Source organism: Rhamphochromis longiceps, linkage group LG2 (assembly GCF_057381845.1).
Source record: "Rhamphochromis longiceps isolate RC_006_pf linkage group LG2, R_longiceps_female_GT1.1, whole genome shotgun sequence".
Classification (NCBI taxonomy): Eukaryota; Metazoa; Chordata; class Actinopteri; order Cichliformes; family Cichlidae; genus Rhamphochromis; species Rhamphochromis longiceps.
In genome coordinates this window covers 14,283,070-14,303,404 of record NC_140558.1, presented here as the reverse complement: position 1 = coordinate 14,303,404, position 20,335 = coordinate 14,283,070, and the positions used below count along the sequence as shown (strand labels likewise).

The window sequence follows — 20,335 nt, the reverse complement described above, 5'->3', positions numbered from 1 at the left end:
CCGGTGTCATGTGACGCTTGTATCATGAGAACAAAACGGTCTGAGTCTGTGGCTCTGCTGAGAAATCAGCTGTATGTTGATGCACAGATCCAGTGAATCCAGTGCTGATGATGAATCCTGTCTGTTTTACGATGTCTCTGAGCTGCACGTTTTATTTTATTATTTTTAACTAACTGTAGAGGTCAGGCTGGGTTTCTGTAAGCTGTGCTCGAGTCCTCGTTGCTTTGAGTCTTTCTGTTTGAACTGAGTCCTTCATGCCTTTGCAGCAGCTCATTTTAATCTCCTTTGCACTAAAACCACACTCGTCCTTGCATGTTTGCTCTGCAGCGGCTTCGTTGTGTTTGCTGTTGTTCCTGCTTGAGGCTCATCAGCTGTCACAGACATTACCAAACACTGTCACCGTGACCTGTGATCAGCCCCACCTCTCCGTGGCGATCGCCACATCGGTTCAGTTTTAGTGGGATTACATAAGTGAAGCCATGTGGCCGAAAACCCAGAGTACCGGGGCTTATCTGTTTTACAGCTGGTGACACGTGGCAGCTCAGCAGATTAGTGCAGTCACTATTAGACTTTAATTAGTGTACTACCTGTGACTGTGAACCTGCCCATCCACCCCTCGCCCGCCCTTTGCCCAGTTCACACGGCGATCCATTAGCTGGGATTAAAAGGATCAAGGAGATCGCGAGTGTGAACGGACACCTCTGCACCGTCACGCATCAGCTGAGGAGACACAGAAGTGGTTGCGGCCCTTCCTGTTTTTAGAGGTTTAATTTTTGCCGAGTCAGTCGTCACTTCTCTGATTCTGTCATAGATATGGAAGAACCGCAGTTACCCAATAAGGGTTAAAACTAAACTTCATTTTCTTATTTCTTTGTCAACTCGTTGGGCATGTGCACCTGTGTTCAAGCCTTACTAAGGATTTTATTGTTTTTAACTCTTCATATATAACGTTTATCTGTTTTTACTTCAGAGGGTTTCTGCAGGCTTTATCATTTTTTAGCTCATTTCGTGTGCTTCTGGGCTCCTGAAATGTCCCAAAGTCAGGGTATCTGTGAGCTGCTCTGTTACTACAGTAACCTCGCAGAAGCCATGTTATGGGTCAAATGATGTCATTAAAATGCTCCAAAAGCCTCCAACAGCACAAACACGTCCAGAAGTCCAGTTCTGGTGACACTAGCAGACAGCTAGCAGCTACAGCTGCCTGTGTCACCATCCACCTGTCAGTCAGAGAGGCCACGCTCCTGATCGTGCAAGCTTTAAGCCTTAATGCAATTTAAGCAGCTGAGTTATAAATCATCTATAGAGACTAAACCAGTGTCTGTGTCGGTCTGTAAACATGTGGGAGCTGGCTCACTGCTGCCTCTGCTGGACACCAGATGAACTGCTTTGTTCACACAAGCTTTGGAGCTTAAGCTTGTGTTCAGGCGGTGTTTACTGCAGTGAACTTATAAACTGTATATTAAAGATGGACATGGCTTGTCCAGGCTTGAAGCCAGTACTTTAAACCTGGATACCTTTATGTCCAGCAGAGGGCGACTTTTCTGTGCTGGTTATTTTCAGTTTGGTTATTTGGCTTCATGTCAGCTGAAACTGACTGACGACACCCCCCCCCCCCCCCCCCCCCCCCCCGCAGGATGAACCGACCATCTCTGACCTACGGCGAGGCTGTGCAGTACGGGATGGAAAACGTGCCGTGGCTGAGGCGACATTCACAGTGGGGAAAGTAAGAAACACGCTCACCTGTTCTGCTCGGTGTTTCTTTAGACACGTCAAGAAAACAAATTAATTTTAATATGTAAAACATGTAAAGATGTCAGATTTAGTCCCACAGGCATAAGAAAAAAACAAATAACAAAAAACGTAAATTTTTTAAAGGAAATTCTTTCAGACCTGTGAACCTCAAAGAATTAAAGATGTGATCAGAGAGACGTCGTCCTGTTCTGTGTTTTAACTGTTTCATCGTCTCGCCCAGGCGGACCGTCAACCTGTTCCTCATCATCACACAGCTGGGCTTCTGCTGTGTCTACTTCGTCTTCCTCAGTGACAACGTCAAGCAGGTCAACACACTCACATAATCAGATGCACTCACAGACTCACCGACAGACACACCGACATTCACAAACTCACAGATGCACTCACAGACACAGTTTAATTGTCCCTGTCAGCGTTACAGAGTGAGGTGTTTTTGTACCATGTGATTTTCACCTGTGGTGTTTATTGGGCTGATAACCACAGAGCTGCAGCCAGTGTGACCTCAGTGACCTCACAGATGTTTTCGTTTTGTTTAACTGATCTGAACTTCATAAATCAGTACGGATCATTTCTTCATAAAAAAAAAAACAAGACTGACTCTGAAAGTTATAAAAACTAAAAGTGAAACTTTAAAAGTATCCTAGAAGCTAAACTAAAGTGAAAATGAAAGATTTAAAGATACATTCAAATAAAAAAATGGAAAGCTGTAATAACTCCAGATCAAACCCCTGCATGCAGGTCAGCCACCCAGAAGGCTGTGCCATGTTACAACAAATTTTTGCAAAGTTTTGCACTCATGGAAAACCTGAAAATGTTCTCCAGAAGTAATCTGTCCTATCAGGCCAAGCGTGAGGAGGCACGCTGAGCTTCATCCACCTGCCTCAGTTTAAAGAAAGTGCAGACAGACTGACTGTAGAGTAAACACATGATCTAATAATTTTATGGATGTTTGCATGAGTAAATATTTAATTATGTTCGGTTCATACTCCTGTGGTTTTGTCTTTACTGAGAGAATAGAATACCATGAAACACACTGATATGGAGGAAAATCAGACGATCACTTATTTCAGCAGGGAGTGTGTGAGGTGATGGAAATGATGGCGATCAAGACAGGCTCAGTTTGTGTAGTTCAGTTTTTAGCCACTAGGGGGTGCCGCCTGCCTGCATGTATTTTGTGTCCGCTCATTTTTGCTGAAGCAGCAGTCAAACATCTGGTGGGCGGTGATTTTACTCAGAGATTCAGACTGACTCGGCTCAGTAAATACAGAGCCGTGTGTTGAAGAGCTGAGCAGAAACATGACACAAACACAAACACAGATCTGAAATATCCACAGTTTTCAACCTTCGGAGAACACAACACATTCCATTTCCAGGTGGACAAGCCCCATGCTCTTACTTTGAAAGACACGTGATATTTGCTCTGTTATTTATTTCCACAGAGAGAATTTCGTATGATTTTTATGTCTCAGAAAACCTGCACACACTGCCCGAGCTCTAGCTCTGATTGGTTTGAGCCTGCAGACGATCTCTATCCAGTCCTGGGTTGTAATCACTCCTTTGGTGTTTAAGACCTTTTCAGCAGAATGAGCATCATCCTCTCTTTATCTGACCTGCCTTCACCAGGTGGTAGAAGCTGCCAACGCCACCACCATCAGCTGCCAGACGAACTACACCAACCAGACCCAGGTCCTGGTCCCGAGCTTTGACTCCCGCCTATACATGCTCTGCTTCCTGCCTGCCATCATCCTGCTGGTCTTTATCCGCAACCTGAAGTGCCTGGCCCCGTTCTCTCTGGGGGCCAATGTGGCCATGACGGCTAGTTTGTTCCTGATCTACTACTACTCACTCACGGTGAGCCGCAGGTTTCTCTCTGATTCGATTGCCTTCAGTCAAGGTTGTAGCCTCGTTTTTCACCCTCTGTGGTCTCATTAAGTTGTGACATTGAGCAGAAGCTTGTTTGTTACCTGGATAAGTAAGAGCTCCCTGCAGCAGCGCGTGGTGGAGAAGGTTGTGCGTGCAGCCTGTGAGATGACTGTGGCTGATGGATCATCTGAGCAGCACATTTGGGGATAAGCAGAGCATAAAGGCCACTAGCAGCTTTGAAAACAATCTGGATCTTCTGCTGCTCGGTGGGACTTTTTCCTCTCGGCATGAGCTCTGATTTGAACACCAGGATGATGATGATGATGATAATAATAATGTACTTTTTTTAATCACTTCAGATAGTTTTCAGGGTTCGGGCTCATCCTGCTGACCTTTTTTAATGAAATGCATCATCCAGTCAAAGTTTGCAGACAGAAGGTTAACTCGGTGCTCCTCTGCAGATACCTGCACACAGACACATGCTTTATAATAAATCATGCACAGGTAGTACATTTAGTGCTTAGGTGACCCTCCATCTCGCAGTAGAGAAAGAATCATTCATGTCCCAGACCAGAGTTTGAATTTTCAAAATAAGAGCCAAAAGATACAGAAATAATGGCATGTGTCTGACACAGCTGGCCGAGCTGCTTGCGTGGAGCTCTTTGAGCGGATGCTCTCTTATTTGTATTGTTGTGAAGAACAGGGCTGTCGTGCAGATAACATTTAACACCTCACTCCATCTGTAATTTTTAAGTGTGCAGCAGTTCATTTTCATTGTGCAGCTTTTTCTCGGCTAATCATGTTAAGAGTAGCGAGGATGCGATTAGTTGAAGAACAGCTCTAACTGGCTGTGGATCTATTTTGTTTTGTTTCTCTACAGAACATCTCAAACCCCACTGACCTCCCAAAAGTTGGCAGAGCTAAAGACTACCCTCTCTTCTTCGGAACGGCCATCTTTGCCTTCGAAGGCATTGGAGTGGTGAGTGAGTGGCTGATGGTAACACATGCACGCATGTGCTGCCGAAAACTTTATGACTGTATCAATGTGAAACACCTGTGTGCCTCGATTACGTGGATTATAAACGGCACTGTTATCTCCCCCTGCATTACCGTTGGATTTCTTTATGCAAATGAGGCATCATGCAGCACGCTGCTGTGGGGGGGGGGCTGGAGATAGGAGAGCAGCAGGGGTCCAGAAAGAGGGGGATTACACCAGCACGTCCCACTGACCATTTTTAATAACAGAGTGTGGAATGTAAAGTCTGTGAATGATTTTACTGTCAAAATCCCCGTGTTCACCTAAACAATTCAAAGCAATATTTCAAGATGATCGAACACAGTTCACTGCAGTTCCAAGTTTTTAAAACGATACATTAAAAGATAAAAGATAAAAGCTCAGATGTGATAAGACTGTTGACTGTGCAATTAATGCAGGTATACAAACTTTGACATCACTATAAATATTTTCAGATTTACAGGCCCATATAGCACAAAGAGACGGTGCTTTTTAATCATTTTTTAAAATCGTGTCTTCATCAGTGCAGCAGATATCACGTGTCACAGATCTGGAATCTGTGCAGCTGCGAGTGTCAGTGTGAGTCACCTGTCAGAGTAATAAAGTGCATTCTGGGTAAACTTTGAGGGCTCGTGTCAACATATGAAAGGTCTCCTGTTAGCTACATAGGCCAGGCTCACCTTCATGCTGTGACTCCTTCACAGTCATTTTCTAATACTGTCATATTTGAATTAAAAAGTGCCATATTTGGATGAGCAGGCGACCATATGCCGCATGACTGAGAGCGGCCGGCTCGGGTTCGAGTCCAACCCGCGGCCCTTTGCCGCATGTTTCCCTCCGCTTTCCGGTCAGTCTTCTCTGTATCTGTCGAAGACAGAAAAAGGCCAAAAAAAAAAAATATATATATATATATATATTTTTTAAAGTGCCAGATTTGCACCCACTCTTGTGTACGCTCAGAGCTGGAAGGTATTCACAGTATGAAGCACAACGTGAGTCAAAATCAGTCGTCCGATTTCAGAGCGTTTAAAGTCCACCGCCGCTCACCGGTGACCATTGAAGCACACACGGTGTGTAACCCAGTGTTAATGTCACAATTACTCATTACAGATACATTATTGATATGTTATTATTTCACTTTATTGATGTTTATTTAAGAACATTTGCCTCATTTTGACATTTTTCAAAGCATCGTATGACTCTCGCTAACATCTGCCCTGCAGACACGTGTGTTTCAGAGTTGGCCTTTTTCCTGTCCATGCAGAGAAGCTTGTCTTTATAATGATGAAGCCTGGCTGATAAGCTACATTTTCCAAAAGCTCCATTTAATTCAGTTAAATCTGGTTTATAAAAAAGCAAAGCTTGCTGGCGAAGGCGAGCTTTCAGGGCATCAGTGTGAGCAGACACCACTGAGCCTTCACGTGTCACTGAAATGTCCCGCTAACAGCGTTTCTCTCTGCAGGTTCTGCCCCTGGAGAACAAGATGCAGAGGCCACAGAGGTTCACCCAGGTTCTCTATTTGGGCATGGGCATCGTCACCTTCCTCTACATCAGCCTGGGAACCATAGGATACATGTGCTTTGGAGAGCACATCGGCGGCAGCATCACACTGAACCTACCTAACTGCTGGTGAGATACCGCCACAACGCTCAGGATTAGAAATCGAGTCGAGTCGGCATGTTTAAAAACATTTGTGCTGGTTAATGTCCTACAGCACTCAGAGAATCACATAAGACACCACAGGATGGGTGGAGTCAGCTGTGCACTCAGATGACTCCACCCAAGCACATCTCCTCCTGTTGTGTCACCAGTGTTGGGAAGGTTACTTTTAAAATGTATTCCATTACAGAATACATGCCCCAAAATGTATTCTGTAACGTATTCCGTTACGTTACTCAATGACAGTAACGTATTCTGAATACTTTGGATTACTTAATATATTATCATGCTTTTTACAACAACGTGAATGTACTATTGCTGTGTGATTTATTACTATTACTGAAGGTCCGCGACTCCGAACTGTAGTAAAGGGACCTCAGACTAATACGGCGGGGTCCGTGTCAGCTCGTAGCCGAAAAATAGCTTTACTTTGTTGTGTGGGTCACCTTTTCTTGCGAGACACAGAGAGAGGTGTCGAAAGGCTGCTCCAACGGAACTTATTGTTTTCGGAGGAAAACATGAACACGGTGTACAGTCGAGTCTTAATAGCTTACTTACAACTGGGCTCGTCAGGCTCTCTTCTTGGCTGAAGTGGTTATTATTATATTTACATGCTTCCAGCTCCCGTTTTTCCTCGATGACAACTTGTACCTTTCCACTCCCCTTTTTCTCCCTCCTCGCGCTCACAGACACTGCCCATGATGCTACATTCTTTAGAGCTATGCTTGTAGCATTCTGCCTATTAGCTTAGCACAACAACAACAACGAAAAGGCGCTCTCTCACCCAGGAAACACACAGTCGCAGAGAGAGAGAGAGAGCGTCGCCCTGTAACCATGGCAACCGTAACGCTGCCGCCTGGAACAACAGCACGTAGCTGTCAAACAAAACCCAAACAGTCCTGACCCGCGACAAAATGAAACAGGAAAGTACCGCAGTGTAATCCATTTATTTCAACAAAGTAACTGTATTCTGAATACCACCTTTTTAAATGGTAACTGTAACGGAATACAGTTACTCATATTTTGTATTTTAAATACGTAACGGCGGTACATGTATTCCGTTACTCCCAACACTGTGTGTCACTGCCTCAAACCTCCAGGAACACAAACTATTGTGTGTGTTTGTGGTGCAGGTGCGTCTCAATACACAAGTCCAAACCTCCTAAACTAAACTGAAGCACAGTGTGGTACGTCCAGACTCAGCAGATGTGATGTGCCGAAGAGCAAAGAGACTTAAATCTTCATTGTTTAGAAGAAAGGTGGCAGGATTGGGACCCAGTGTCTCATTAAAATATTAAAACCTGTTTTACTGTGTTTTAGACCCATAGATAGTAGGGGTGCAACGATACTCGTATCAATATTGAACCGTTCGATACAGTGCTTTCGGTTCGGTACGCATATGTATCGAACAATAAAAATTTTTTTAATTTATTTTATCAAATCCAAATCAAATCACTTTTATTGTCACATCACATGTGCAGGCACACTGGCACAGCACATGCGAGTGAAATTCTTGTGTGCGAGCCCCACAAGCAACAGAGATGTGCAAACACAACAACACAAACGAGCAAAATACAAGAATGGCCAACCTGAAACTAATAAATATATGTACAATATATAATAGTGTATGCATTTCTGGATGTGTATACTAAATATTTTCCTGTGTGTGTGTGTGTGTGTGTGTGTGTGTGTGTGTGTGTGTGTGTATATACACACATTTTTACAAATTAAATAGTAAAAAAAATAATAATAATAAAATATACAGAGTTGAATATGTGCAAAACAAGTGGCATTTATATACAGTGTGGAGTGCATAATGTTGAAGTTCCAGTAGTGAAGCTGAGGTGTCTATGAAGTGTTCAGCAGTCTGATGGCCTGATGGAAAAAGCTGTCTCTCAGTCTGCTGGTACGGGACCGGATGCTGCAGAACCTCCTTCCTGATGGAAGCAGTCTGAACAGTTTATGGCTGGGGTGACTGGAGTCCTTGATGATCCTCCCCGCTTTCCTCAGGCACCGCTTCCTGTAGATGTCTTGGAGGGAGGGAAGCTCACCTCCAATTATCCGTTCAGAGCACCGCACTACTCGCTGGAGAGCTTTGCAGTTGTAGGCGGTGCTGTTGCCATACCAGGTGGTGATGCATCCAGTGAGGATGCTCTCAATGGCACAGTGATAGAAGGTCCTGAGGATGCGGGGGCTCATGCCGAATCTTTTCAGTCTCCTGAGAAAGAAGAGGTGCTGCTGCGCCTTCTTCACTGTTTTGTTTATGTGTACTGACCACGTAAGATCCTCAGCCAGATGTACACCAAGGAACCGGAAGCTGCTCACTCTCTCCACAGCAGCGCCGTTGATGGTGATGGGGGTGTGTACTTCTCTGCACCTCCGGAAGTCCACTATCAACTCCTTTGTCTTTGCGACGTTGAGGGTGAGATGGTTGTCTTGACACCAGTGGGTCAGGGCGCTGACCTCCTCCCTGTAAGCCGTCTCATCACCGTTGGTGATTAGACCCACCACTGTAGTGTCGTCCGCAAACTTCACAATGATGTTGGAGCTGTTAGTGGCTGTGCAGTCGTAGGTGTAGAGTGAGTACAGGAGAGGGCTCAGTACACACCCCTGTGGAGCACCAGTGTTCAGTGTGATGGGGGATGAGGTGATGCTGCCCAGTCTGACCACCTGGCGTCTGTCAGACAGGAAGCTAAGGATCCAGCTGCAGAGGGAGCTGCTCAGTCCTAGATCCTGCAGTTTCCTGTCCAGCTTCGAGGGAACGATGGTATTGAATGCTGAGCTGTAATCTACAAACAGCATTCTCACATACGTGTCTCTCTTCTCCAGGTGTGACAGGGCAGTGTGTAGTGTCAGGGCTATGGCATCATCAGTGGACCTGTTGTGGCGGTATGCGAACTGTAGAGGGTCCAGTGAGTCGGGTAGTGCAGAGCAGATGAAGTCCCTGACCAGCTTCTCGAAGCATTTGCTTACGATGGGGGTCAGGGCTACAGGTCGCCAGTCGTTCAATGAGGAGATGGTGGAGGATTTGGGTACAGGGACGATGGTGGCCATTTTGAAGCAGGCTGGGACTACAGACAGAGAGAGGGAAAGGTTGAAGATGTGTGTGTGAACACTCCAGCCAGCTGGAGTGTTCAACTTTCAACTTTCCTTCTGATGATGCTGTCTGTGTTGAGTGCTCAGTGGATCTGCGCTCGACAGTGCAGCCTAGGCGGAGTAGTCGAACGCAGATTCACTGAACGCAGGGCAAGCTAGCGAGACAGAAGTTAAGCTCTCCTTGCAACATGGCAAATTGAACCTCCCCCACCCTCATTCAGATCTGGCGTTTGGAACTATTTTGGTTTTCATGTGACGTATGACCCTGAAGGTAAGCGCATCATGGACTAAAGTAAAACCGTATGTTGGATGTGCCACGCAATGCTCAGTTACATTGGTGGGAACTAGTGTGTTAGCGCAGTTAGCTCGTTAACGTGTTGGCCGTGCACATTTACTCCGACATCATCCTAGTGCAAAGACAAGTGGAAGCAGACAAAAACAACAGGCACGCATGCTACAAACTTTACCCGAGTCATTTAGACAGCTGTTAGCACATGATTCTCCTTATGGGTGCCTGATATGTTTAATATGCTGCTGAGAATATAGCCCAGAAGAAGCGTATAGTATAGCTTTTATTTTGGAAAGAGACATTTCTCTGTAATAAACTCTCTTTTCCAAAGATGAGTGATTCCTCAATCAGATATATTTATTTTTTTTATTACTTTGTTGTAACAGCAGCATTAAATTTAAAAACTGTACATTTGAGTTAAAATATATATTTATAATTTTAATAAATGACAAATTAAAAAGGCATGAACATTTTTTTTTTTTTTTTTTTTTTTTGTATCGAAAAAATATCGAACCATGACACCAAAGTATCGAACCGAACTGAACCGTGAATTTTGTGTATTGTTGCACCCCTAATAGATAGATACTCAGAGCTGATGCTTCACATCCACAGCTTGTTGTATTTGCATCAGGAAACCTGCGGACACTGCATGATGAATGAATCAGGAAGCCATGGATCTGAATGTGTTTACATTACTTTAGTAAGTCCAGGTGAGAGCTGCTGTTACTGGTTTCTCCTTCAGTTTCCTGGCTCTGTGCTCACATGCTCCACAAGCTCTAGCGGTGGTGGATTGACTGAGTCTCCAAAAGTGCAGAGCATGCTGAGATCAGAGTGACAGCTGCATCAGGTTTTAAATCAGTTTTATGGCTCTTATCTGGCTCAGGGGCACACAAGCTACCCCCTCTCTCCAGCCGGACACTGAGGAAATAAACACTCAACCTCAAAGGGTTTTTCTCTGCCTTGGTGAGAGTGGAAATCCTCTCCAGCTCCACCTACCTGCTCTTTAAACTGTCTGTAGGTGAGTGGCAGCCAATCAGAAGAAACTTCACTCAAAGAGTGGGGAGGCGAAATGGCTTGTTTAAAACATAGCATTATTTTGAACTATGAGTCATGCAAAGCTACTCTAGGAGAATCTAGGAGTAAAAATAAGCGGGATAGGTCACATTTTTCCACACATTACTTGACTCCTTCCACTCCTTCCTCCCCATTTTCCAGGATGTACCAGGTCGTGAAGCTCCTGTACTGCTTCGGGATCTTCATCACCTTCGCCCTGCAGTTCTATGTCCCAGCAGAAATCCTCATACCATCCATGGTAGCTTGCGTGCCAGATCAGTGGGACACCGCCATCGACCTACTGCTGCGTGCTGTCATGGTCATCTTCACGTGTAAGTACGAGCGGGTCTGCGGTGTGTCGGGCGGCGGGCTGTTAAATCTGCACACGATGTCAGGCTCAACTGCAACGTGTTTCAGACCGAGAGCCGAGCCTTCTTATGTATGAATATAAATGGCACGCGTGTCAGCACGCACGATCGACTTTATGCTGTCACGGGATTTACAAAGAAACTCGTCCTCTTACTGTTATTTATGCATCAATTCTCAGACATGTGGGTTAAAGTGTCTGCTGTATGTTCGTGAAGGTTCTCACTCATCCAGGTCATTGTCATCCAAGAAGCTTGGAAAGAAAAGCATCTGGACAATTGGTGGAAACTCCCAGATTTGAGGTGTCCCCAAGAGGGTCATGGACCCCCTATGGACCCTTCCTCTACCTAATCACACGACCCACCACTATATCCGCTGTATGTTTATTCTGCACATTGAGTCACAGCATGGGCTGATTTCCACTCCTCTGCTCAGATTTTCCTTCATGCGTTTCTAATGTGAGCTCTGAGCAGAGTCGTGGTTTTTAAACACTTTCAGCATCATCTCAGCTACTGCTTGTGCAGGGAATCAATTTAAAGAAATCTAATTTCTGCGTTTGTTCTTTAGAGAACAAACCCAGACCAAAGACCCCGATCTGTTATAAGCAGTTTGGTACTTTCCCTTTCTCACCGTTTAACTGTCGTGACTGTCACCAAACCCCATCTGGGGTTGCGAGGTCTTCCTCTGAGCTCTTCCCCCAGGAGGTATCAGACCAGGATGACTCTGGGCGAGCCAATCCAGGCAGGAGGAGCATCCTGGGTCTGGTGTGGGAATGCTTGTTTCTGTGTTCAACCTCTTTGATTCTGTTCTCTGTAGTCTTCAGACTGCAGAGCTTCACAGAGCAGCATGGCTTTAGGTTGATGTGAAATTGTCGTGTATCTTTAACAGCAGATGAAAGGTCTGCTTTTGGAGTTGCCATCAGCAATCTGGCCCGTGTTAGTGGTGTGTACTGACGCAGGAGAGCAGAGCGAGCGGTGTGGCTGCTCCTGAGTGTACTTCTGTGAGGCGCCTCCTTTATTGTATTTTTATTAGGCTTATTTCTGCAAAGAAAACTGAGTCTGCACCACAACCAAGGCCCCGCTGACAAATGAGGCTCTTTAACAAGCCGTAATGAGGCAAACAGCACGTGTACAATCTGCTCCTCTCTTGTCTTTGTGCTTTTATCTAAAGCGGAGCTAAAAGGGGCAGCAGAGTAATTTACTCTTAGACATAGTAACAGAAGCGTCCCATTAGAAGGTCGCTGCTGCTGAGTTTTGCTCTTTAATCCCGTCAGTAACAGTCGTTTCAGCTGATTACCTGGACTTGGTTCTGGTTCCTGTGGAACTATTGACTCGAGCCCCTATGTGGCTAATCAGTTCCAGGTACTTCCACAGATGCAGAGTCCACAGTACCTGGAACATCCCTGTTTGTGTTTCTAATGAATTAGAGAGGATTTAAAAAAACAGCAGACATACATGAAAAAGACTCATTTGTACTTGTTGTGTGAATGAACCTGCACACAAGGAGCTCACTGAGACTGTGAGCTCTGGATCTTTTGTGTTGTTGTTGTTGTTGTTGTTTTAACTCCTGGACTAAATAAAAATCTAAAAATGTTCACAAGGAAAAGTTTGGCTGCAGTTCCTCTGGTGTCCAGCAGAGGCAGCAATGAGCCACTCCCCATAGACTCCCGTGTTAAAAGAAACATGCTTACAGGCTGGTACAGACTGTTTTGGTCTCTGTAGATAATTTCACCCTCACAACAGCTGTACAGGGCCTCTTTGACTGACAGGTGGATGGCACCACAGGTGGCTGTAGTTGCTAGCTGTCTGCTAGGCTTCACCTCAGCTAACTGGAGTCCCTGGACTGGACATCTGGGACACGCGTTTGTGCTTTTAATGACATTATCTGACCAATAATATGGCTGCTCTAAGGTTACGGTACCGCCCAGGACATCTGAGTGCCTGTTTTAGGATTATGATTGGATGATTCTTAGCACTGACCAACTGTGGGTGCAGCTTTAGCTGATAAACACATCCTGTCTGGTCTCCCTCTGAGGTGACGAGTGAAGGGACAACGAAGCCACGTGTCTCACATGCGTTCCCTCGCCTGATCCTCTCCCTCCTCCGGGTTTCCAGCAGTAGCCAACAGTTCCCCGTAATAGCCCCGCCAGGCTATTTATAGCTACAGTAGTCCTCCAATTGCAATCGATTCTCATCTGGCCATGACCGCTCATTCTCTGTGTTGCAGGCTCGTGCCTGATTGTGTGCACCGCTGCTGAGTCACGCTAAAGTCAGCAGGGGGCACACTTCCACCTATTGAGGGATCATTATATTTATATTAAAGGCAGAGTAGTTCTTGAAAGTGGGGGTGTATTTATCCTTTCACAGACCTTACAGACTGGAAGCACAGAAACAGACTTTCTCTCCCTGCTGCTTAACTGGTAGTTAACGTCAACTACCAGCTGTTTATTGTTGGTCTCCTCCATCAGCTGCTCAACATCTGCCGGCTTCAAGGTTAGGATCAGGACACTGGATGATGATGAATCTTCACTGAAGTACAGACTGATCATTTTCATATTTATAACGGCCATTAAAGTAATCAATAAATACAGTTTCTGCATCCAACAATAAGACTGAGCCCTCTTGGGTCTGTTATGTTAAAAAAAGTGTGATGCTCAGGTGTGCTCTCCACACGGACTCTAAAGGTGACTCTAAAAGTACTGCAGAACTGTACCCAGGAGGAATCTGGGTAGAAGGTGATCCTGGTATCAGGTAAAAATGGACCTCTGACCTGTTGTATGATCATCTCCTGTAATGATGGGAGAGAATCATTAAAAGGCTCCATTATTTAAAAAATAATGAAAATGCGTGACAGCTGAGATGAGCTTCCTGCTTGCTGTTAGAGAAACTTAAACATCTGGAAGAACGGCACATGGAGAATCCACGAACATCACTGCTGTAGTGCAGCAGGTAACTCATAAATCCAGCAGGCTTCACTGTCTGTAGAGGCGTCACATGTGGAGATGTTAATTTGATGGAAACGCTGGTCATGGGAGGATCCTCAGGTCTTTGTAACGTGGGCGCTTTCTCGGATTGTTTAAGATGAATACAGTTTCCTGCTCTCAGGTCATCCTCGCTGCTCTCCACATGAATGACGCCTCACTGTTGATTTTCATTTACTTCATTGCCTCTGATTGAATTATGCAGATGGAATTTGCCTCGCTCTGTCGGTTTCTGCACACACATCCCGATAAGCTAATAAAGGCGTGCGCGCGCACCGGCTGTCTGCAGCTCGTTTGTCCTATGAGTGTGGCCACGCTCAGCAACAGGAGGAGAAATCAAAACACTCGAGCGTCCGGTGAGATTCTCTGCTGGATGCTGTGATAAAGGAGGAGGGACTGCAGCAGGGACGGTGCTGCTACTGCGTGCACATGTGTGAGCAGGAGATTACTTTAGCTTTTGAATGTAAATACGAGATGAGACTGGGGCAGCACGCTGTTGTCTGTAGATGCTCTGAGGATGCCTCTGAGACTGTCTCCTGCTGTATTCTGTATTTTAGTGACTGATGTGTGTAGTGTGTGATTATACAGAGGTGCTGCATTGCTCTTCTAAAGTGGTTTAAACGGTTTGAAAACAAAGAAAGTCGGCCTTAAATTTTGATACTCGAGGAGAGCAGAGATGAGTCACCTTCAGACTTGCGTCTCAGTCTTCAAAACGCTCGCTCTTTGCTGTTTTTACATTTGCAGCCATCTGTCTGCAGTGTGATCGGTCAAAGATGGAAAATGTCACAGGAAGTGATTTTGACTGATGTGCCAAATGTGTTTGGCGCTCTAAGAGCTGCTGGCCAGCCAAGTCTCGCGTGCCGTTTGATCACATTAGAAATGCCAAAAAGCCACAAACATGAGAAGAAGAGCCTCTGCTTTGGGACTGGAGATGAAGATGTGCATCGGCACTCTGCTGCGTCACATACCACTGTAAGCTTCAGCTTCCACTTTTCATTCTTAAAACAGGTTTCTAACATGTCTGAAGTCTGAGGAAGAAGCTGTGAGTGTCGTCTGCAAAGCAACAAAACATCTTCTTTAATAATACGAGGTTCTAAATAGTGTAGAAACGCTTCAGAGGTCGCGGGCTCTTTAAACGACTGCACCGAAGCTTAGTTTATTAACCTTGAGCAGGAACTTGTTTTCCCACAATGAGCCATTAGAGTCCACTCTGATCCTCAGTAAGCCAGTCCGGCTCACTTCATTTGGACTGTAGCCTCGAGGAGCGAGCGCTATAACCGCCCCTTCTGTCAGAGTCTCAGAAAAAGCATGACTTTCTACATGATGAAGAACCGCGGCTGCAGGAACTGCACAACTGTAAGAAATACGTATGCAGAAAACTTTATTTAAAAAGTAAAACACAAGATTTTTGTTTGTTTACATCTCATCTCCGTTCCTTTTAAAAACAAAAACTTTTTCGTGCTCAGTTACTCCGGTGTAGTTTTTATTTCGGAGGCAAATAAAAGTCCAAAGTTTACGCCCTTTGTCATGTATTCCAAAGCCATGCTGTGAGCCAGATTGGACTCTTTTGCCTTGCCAGTTCTGGCCTCCGGGCCTTATGTTTGACAGCAGTCAGCAGTTCCTGGGTCTCAATCATGTCAGACTGGACCAGATGAATGGTTAAACTTGAAGCATCAGTGTTAAAAGCTGTGTGTGTGTGTGTGTGGCTGTGACAGAAGCAGACCTTCCCTCTTCATTAACAGTCCCAGCTTCCTCGTTAACCCTCACCGCGTGGCCGTGTGTGCCGAGACTCGCCGTGGCGCTGAGCGTGCTTCCTTTGTCTGAGTCACTTTGCCACAGGCTGCAGCTGAGCAGCTAGCATGTGCTGTTGATGGGAACGAGAGAGGACGTGTGGACGTCGCGTGAGCTTTCTCTTCTTCTTCTCTTTGTTGTTTCTTACAGCGCTGTGGCACAGAGGTGGTGTGCCGCTGGGACTTTGTGCTGCGTGTTGCCGGCTGTCGTATTTTTACCCTTTCACAAACATGATGTGTGCACACGTTCACCTTTTACGGATTCCTCTGGCCTTTGCTTCCTGCGCCTGTTTCGGCTCACCTGTGACTTTGACAAACTGAGTCAAAGATCTGACATGGAGCAGCGTGTATTTTTAGAGGAAGTAACGTAGTCACGTGGAGAGGAAAAGCAGTGAAAGTGTCTTCAGAGGTTAATTAACTGAATTTAAAATGAAATGGAAATGTCCTTTTTCATTACTTCCATGTGAAAAGAGAATTTTCTAACTCAATTAAATTCAGATAAATTGGAAATGAGGTGCAGTCCATGGCTGAGAGCCACACTGGCATTAAACTCGTCTGGCTCCGGGCTGTGCAGCAGATTTGGGGACCCGGCTGCAGGCATGTGTTCCCACGTGGCCTCAAGAGCATTACTCAGATCCTGATGCGGGACGATAAGGCCAGGAGGGTTCCAGCTTATCCCAAATGTGCTGGAAGGGGTTGAGGTCAGCGCTTTGGGCAGTCCAGTCAGCGTCTCTTTGCAGAGAGTGTTCACCCTCACATCATCACCGATCTCTGAGACAGGACCCAACCTGTCTCTGGTGCTGCTGGGCCGAAACATTTCAGACCACCGCAGGGAAAAAGACAAGCCGGGCTATAAATGAGAGGTCACGCTGGTTTATTCACAGCATGCAGGAAGCGGCATTAATACACATACAGTTTATGCAAAGATGAGAAACCGATAAATATTTAAACATCAGTGAAAAATCCACTTCACACTGCATGACTGAGTCACGCTCAACTCCAGCTATCAGGTGACCCCTCCCTCTCCTCCTCCTGTTGGCTGACATGAACGGTAAAACGGTTTTCATATCACGGTGAACCGCGTCCGGTTGCTGCCAAAGGGAAGCACTTTGTTTTAGCGAGCGGCACAAGCGTTGAGTCTTTCCGCTTGTTTCTGGAAGTGTGGGGTGTAACTCTACCTGCTCACAGCACTTATCCACTAACCCAAACTATTCCTTGCATTTGTTTTTCCAAATCATGGAAGCTGCATGTGGTCAGGCGTCCACATGCTTTTGACCATATAGAGCTGCATCATTGCATCACCGAGCTCCCACTGTGAGATCGGAGAATATAGGTTTCACCTGATAATCGACCCTAAAGGTCACACATGAGAAATGATTCTGCACGTCGCACATTTTAACCAAACCATCGGCTCTCTGAGCTAAAAGAGACACAGCAAGCAGAGCTGGGCTGCAAGTAGAGAGGTCAGCCTGAGGATTTCGGTCTTTAGCACAGACCTCCTGCTGGGTGGGGAAGGTCAGGCTTGCCCTGCAACTCCATCCTCCTACACTTCCACCCTCCTCTCCTCCACTTCTCATGCTTCTGTCCAGGGAGTTAGATTAAAATGCAGTGGATGTGTTTTTCCTGCAGATAAGCACGTCGACGGTCAGCCAGTCAGCGTCTCGGGCACCCCACACGTGTTGGTTGTTTTCCCTCCCCATCGCCTGTTGTACTCTGTATAAGGGGTGTCATACATGTGGCCCGGAGGCCTGCTAAAGGGCCCATTGCATGGCTTTGCAGAGTGTGAAGGCTGCAGTGAAACAAATGAAGTACTTGGGTTAGTCAGTAAAAATCTTTTCTGTTCCGGGTGTGTGAGGCAGGTGGAGGGATCCTATTGTATCCATGAGCGATGGGAGGGTTTGCCCCGGCGTCTGCAATGATGCAGACACTTTATCTATCTGCTGAGATGAACAGAGGCCTGATCCAACAGAGTCCACACCTGTGGGGTTGGGGTTAGGGGTCTGGGTAGAGGCTGAAGAGTAAGACTGGGATTAGAATTGGCTGAAATGAATTTCCTCATTAGGGTGGCTCACTACAGCATCTGAGGCAGGGGAGGGACTCTGACGTGCAGGCGGTGCACAGCCATGTTTGATGGTTCAGCATCTGGTTTCTGGTAACAGGCCTGTGGTAGACTCTCTGCTGGTCTGGGAACAGCTCAGAATCTCTGCGGTAGTTGATGGATGAAAGCATAAATTACTGACTGTGGAAGGTATGTTGTAAAAGTTCCTTTCACGTCTGTCAGTTTTACAGAGAGTGGGGTGATGAATCTGTTTCACTTGGTTTTATTTTTTTCAGCCTTTTTAAAGGTCTTTGCTTGAATAGTAAATGCACTGGTACTTACATGGCGCTTTTCTACTCTATCTGAGCACTCAAAGCGCTTTTATACAACTAATTCATTCACCCAATCACACCCATTCACTTTTTCTAAACTGTGAAGTGCTTACTGTCTAACATTATACACATTCACACTCCAATGGGTGCATCGGACAGCAACATGGGGTTAGTATCTTGCCCAAGGATATTTGGGCCTTGGAGCCTGGGATCGAACCACCAACCTTCCGGTTAATAGCTGACCTGCTCTACCACCTGAGCTACAGTCAGGAAATACGAGCAAAATGTGGCATTTTTGCTGTTTGTTGTGGTGAATCTAAATGAGTTAGACACCATGATTTTTTCCCCTGCTGTGTGTCAAAGCCACTCATGGTGGGCCTGGGAGAGAACCCCGGTGCTGCACGAAAAAGGAACATGAAAGGCCACTTTGATTAGCCAAGTGAACAGGAAGTCCACTTCAGTGTGATTACAGGTAGCTTTGGCAGGTTCCCCAGCTCTCTGCGTCTGTGTCAGGCGCCCTCTCACTCATAACAGTTAACGGAGGTTGTGTTTGCCGGGCAGGACAGAGAGGTGTGTGTGTGTGTGTGTGTGTGTGTGTGTGTGTGTGTGTGTGAATTTCTTTCCTGTTTGTCATGCTTGTTTTCAGTTGTGCGCTGCGGGATGAGACACGAGCTAAAAAAAAAAAATAATTCACGACTTTTCCATGTCTGAAGCTGAAGTTTCAGTCCCGCCCTGAGGCTAGCACCTCGAGAAGGTGACGAGTTAATGGAGAAAAGGACGGAGCTGAAGAGGAGGGTCCTCAGTGTCTGTGATCAGATTGTAGGACACTGTGTATAAACTGCACTGTTGCTGATCTGCTGGTCTGCACTTGTGTCACATCTGGATTGTTAAGTTTAAAATCAGAGTTTCTGTGTTAAACCTGCTGCTGCTTTTAGAACAGGAGGGAATCATGTGAGACCGCATCAGAGCGTTTCCCTCTCCTCTCGCTGCTGCCCGCTGCTGTTGTCTGAGATTCATCACTTTTCCTTTTCAAACAACTGCATGGGATGATATTATAAAATGTTGGTGAATGTATATGTTTGAAATAAAACTGAACTGAACTTCTTAGAGCTCACATTTATACATGGAGCCGCATCCATCATCCCCTCCCTCACAGCTGCACGCCACAGAGCAGTGGTTTCCCACAACTGTCGTGTTTGCAGCTGCGGGCGAACGCCTCCGTGCACTCGCTGTAACCAGCCGGGTTGATGCTTATTAAACTGCTCTGGCAGGAAATCCAGCGGCTGCTCGAGGCCAACTCTGCACTTAGAGCAAACACTCAGGTGTATGTTTCCAACAAGTCTGTTTTAATCGGGTCAAGCTCTTCATCAAAGCTGCACAGAGCACCGCACACACCGCTGGACGTTTCTTCTTCACCTGTTCACTGTCACAGACGCCGATAACTGAAGTCAGCAGCTGTTTGAGAGAAAGACGAGAGAGAAACACAAAGAGGAGCATGTGCGTGCAGCTTCCAGCGTCACGCTCGTTTGGGCTTTTCTTCTTCTGGCGTTTCCTGTAGTTACAGCGATATTTTAACCACGGGTGTGGGTGCAATTGCCGGCATTAAGTCAGTAGAAAAAGGAGCAGAATGGAAAATATTGAGAGCATCATGGCAGGATAAATTAGGCAGTGAGTGTTTGCAGTGAGATTATAGCATTTAAAGAAGTAAACAAGTGTTTGTGATGACTTCAGGGAGCCCTGAGTGTCAGACGCAGGAAGAGCTGTCGCACTGCCTTCATGTTGTGTCTGAGCCACGAGGGAGACAAAGTGCTCCTAAAACGTCCGACAGGGTCACGGACATTCACGTGGCGATGGTCTACCTGAGGACGGAGAGCATGGGGAAGGTGTTGTTTACCTCGAGAGCACGTTGTCTCGCTGCCGGTGCTTGTCTGAATCTCAGTGATTTCTAAACGGAGAGGGCTCTCTCTGTGACTCCTGCAGTTCTCTGTGATGCAGACACTGTAAAGCTTCTCATTAACAGGAAGTAATTGTTTCCCTGCAACTGAAGCAAAGTGGCAGTGACGTAGCATGGCGGCAGAGAGACGGACAACTTTTACTTCATT

At 46.0% G+C, this 20,335-nt stretch overlaps 1 protein-coding gene across 2 annotated transcripts in view; it reads left to right on the top strand.

Annotated features, from left to right (window-relative positions):
- slc36a1 (solute carrier family 36 member 1) overlaps positions 1 to 20,335 on the top strand; it is a 38,657-nt gene that overhangs the window by 8,490 nt on the left and 9,832 nt on the right. For both annotated transcript variants that reach the window (XM_085418139.1, XM_085418130.1), the window contains exons 6-11: positions 1,634 to 1,723; positions 1,973 to 2,057; positions 3,376 to 3,603; positions 4,496 to 4,594; positions 6,093 to 6,259; positions 10,890 to 11,059. In XM_085418139.1, coding sequence (XP_085274265.1) covers positions 1,634 to 1,723; positions 1,973 to 2,057; positions 3,376 to 3,603; positions 4,496 to 4,594; positions 6,093 to 6,259; positions 10,890 to 11,059 — 839 coding nt within the window. The remainder of the gene's footprint in view (positions 1 to 1,633; positions 1,724 to 1,972; positions 2,058 to 3,375; positions 3,604 to 4,495; positions 4,595 to 6,092; positions 6,260 to 10,889; positions 11,060 to 20,335) is intronic.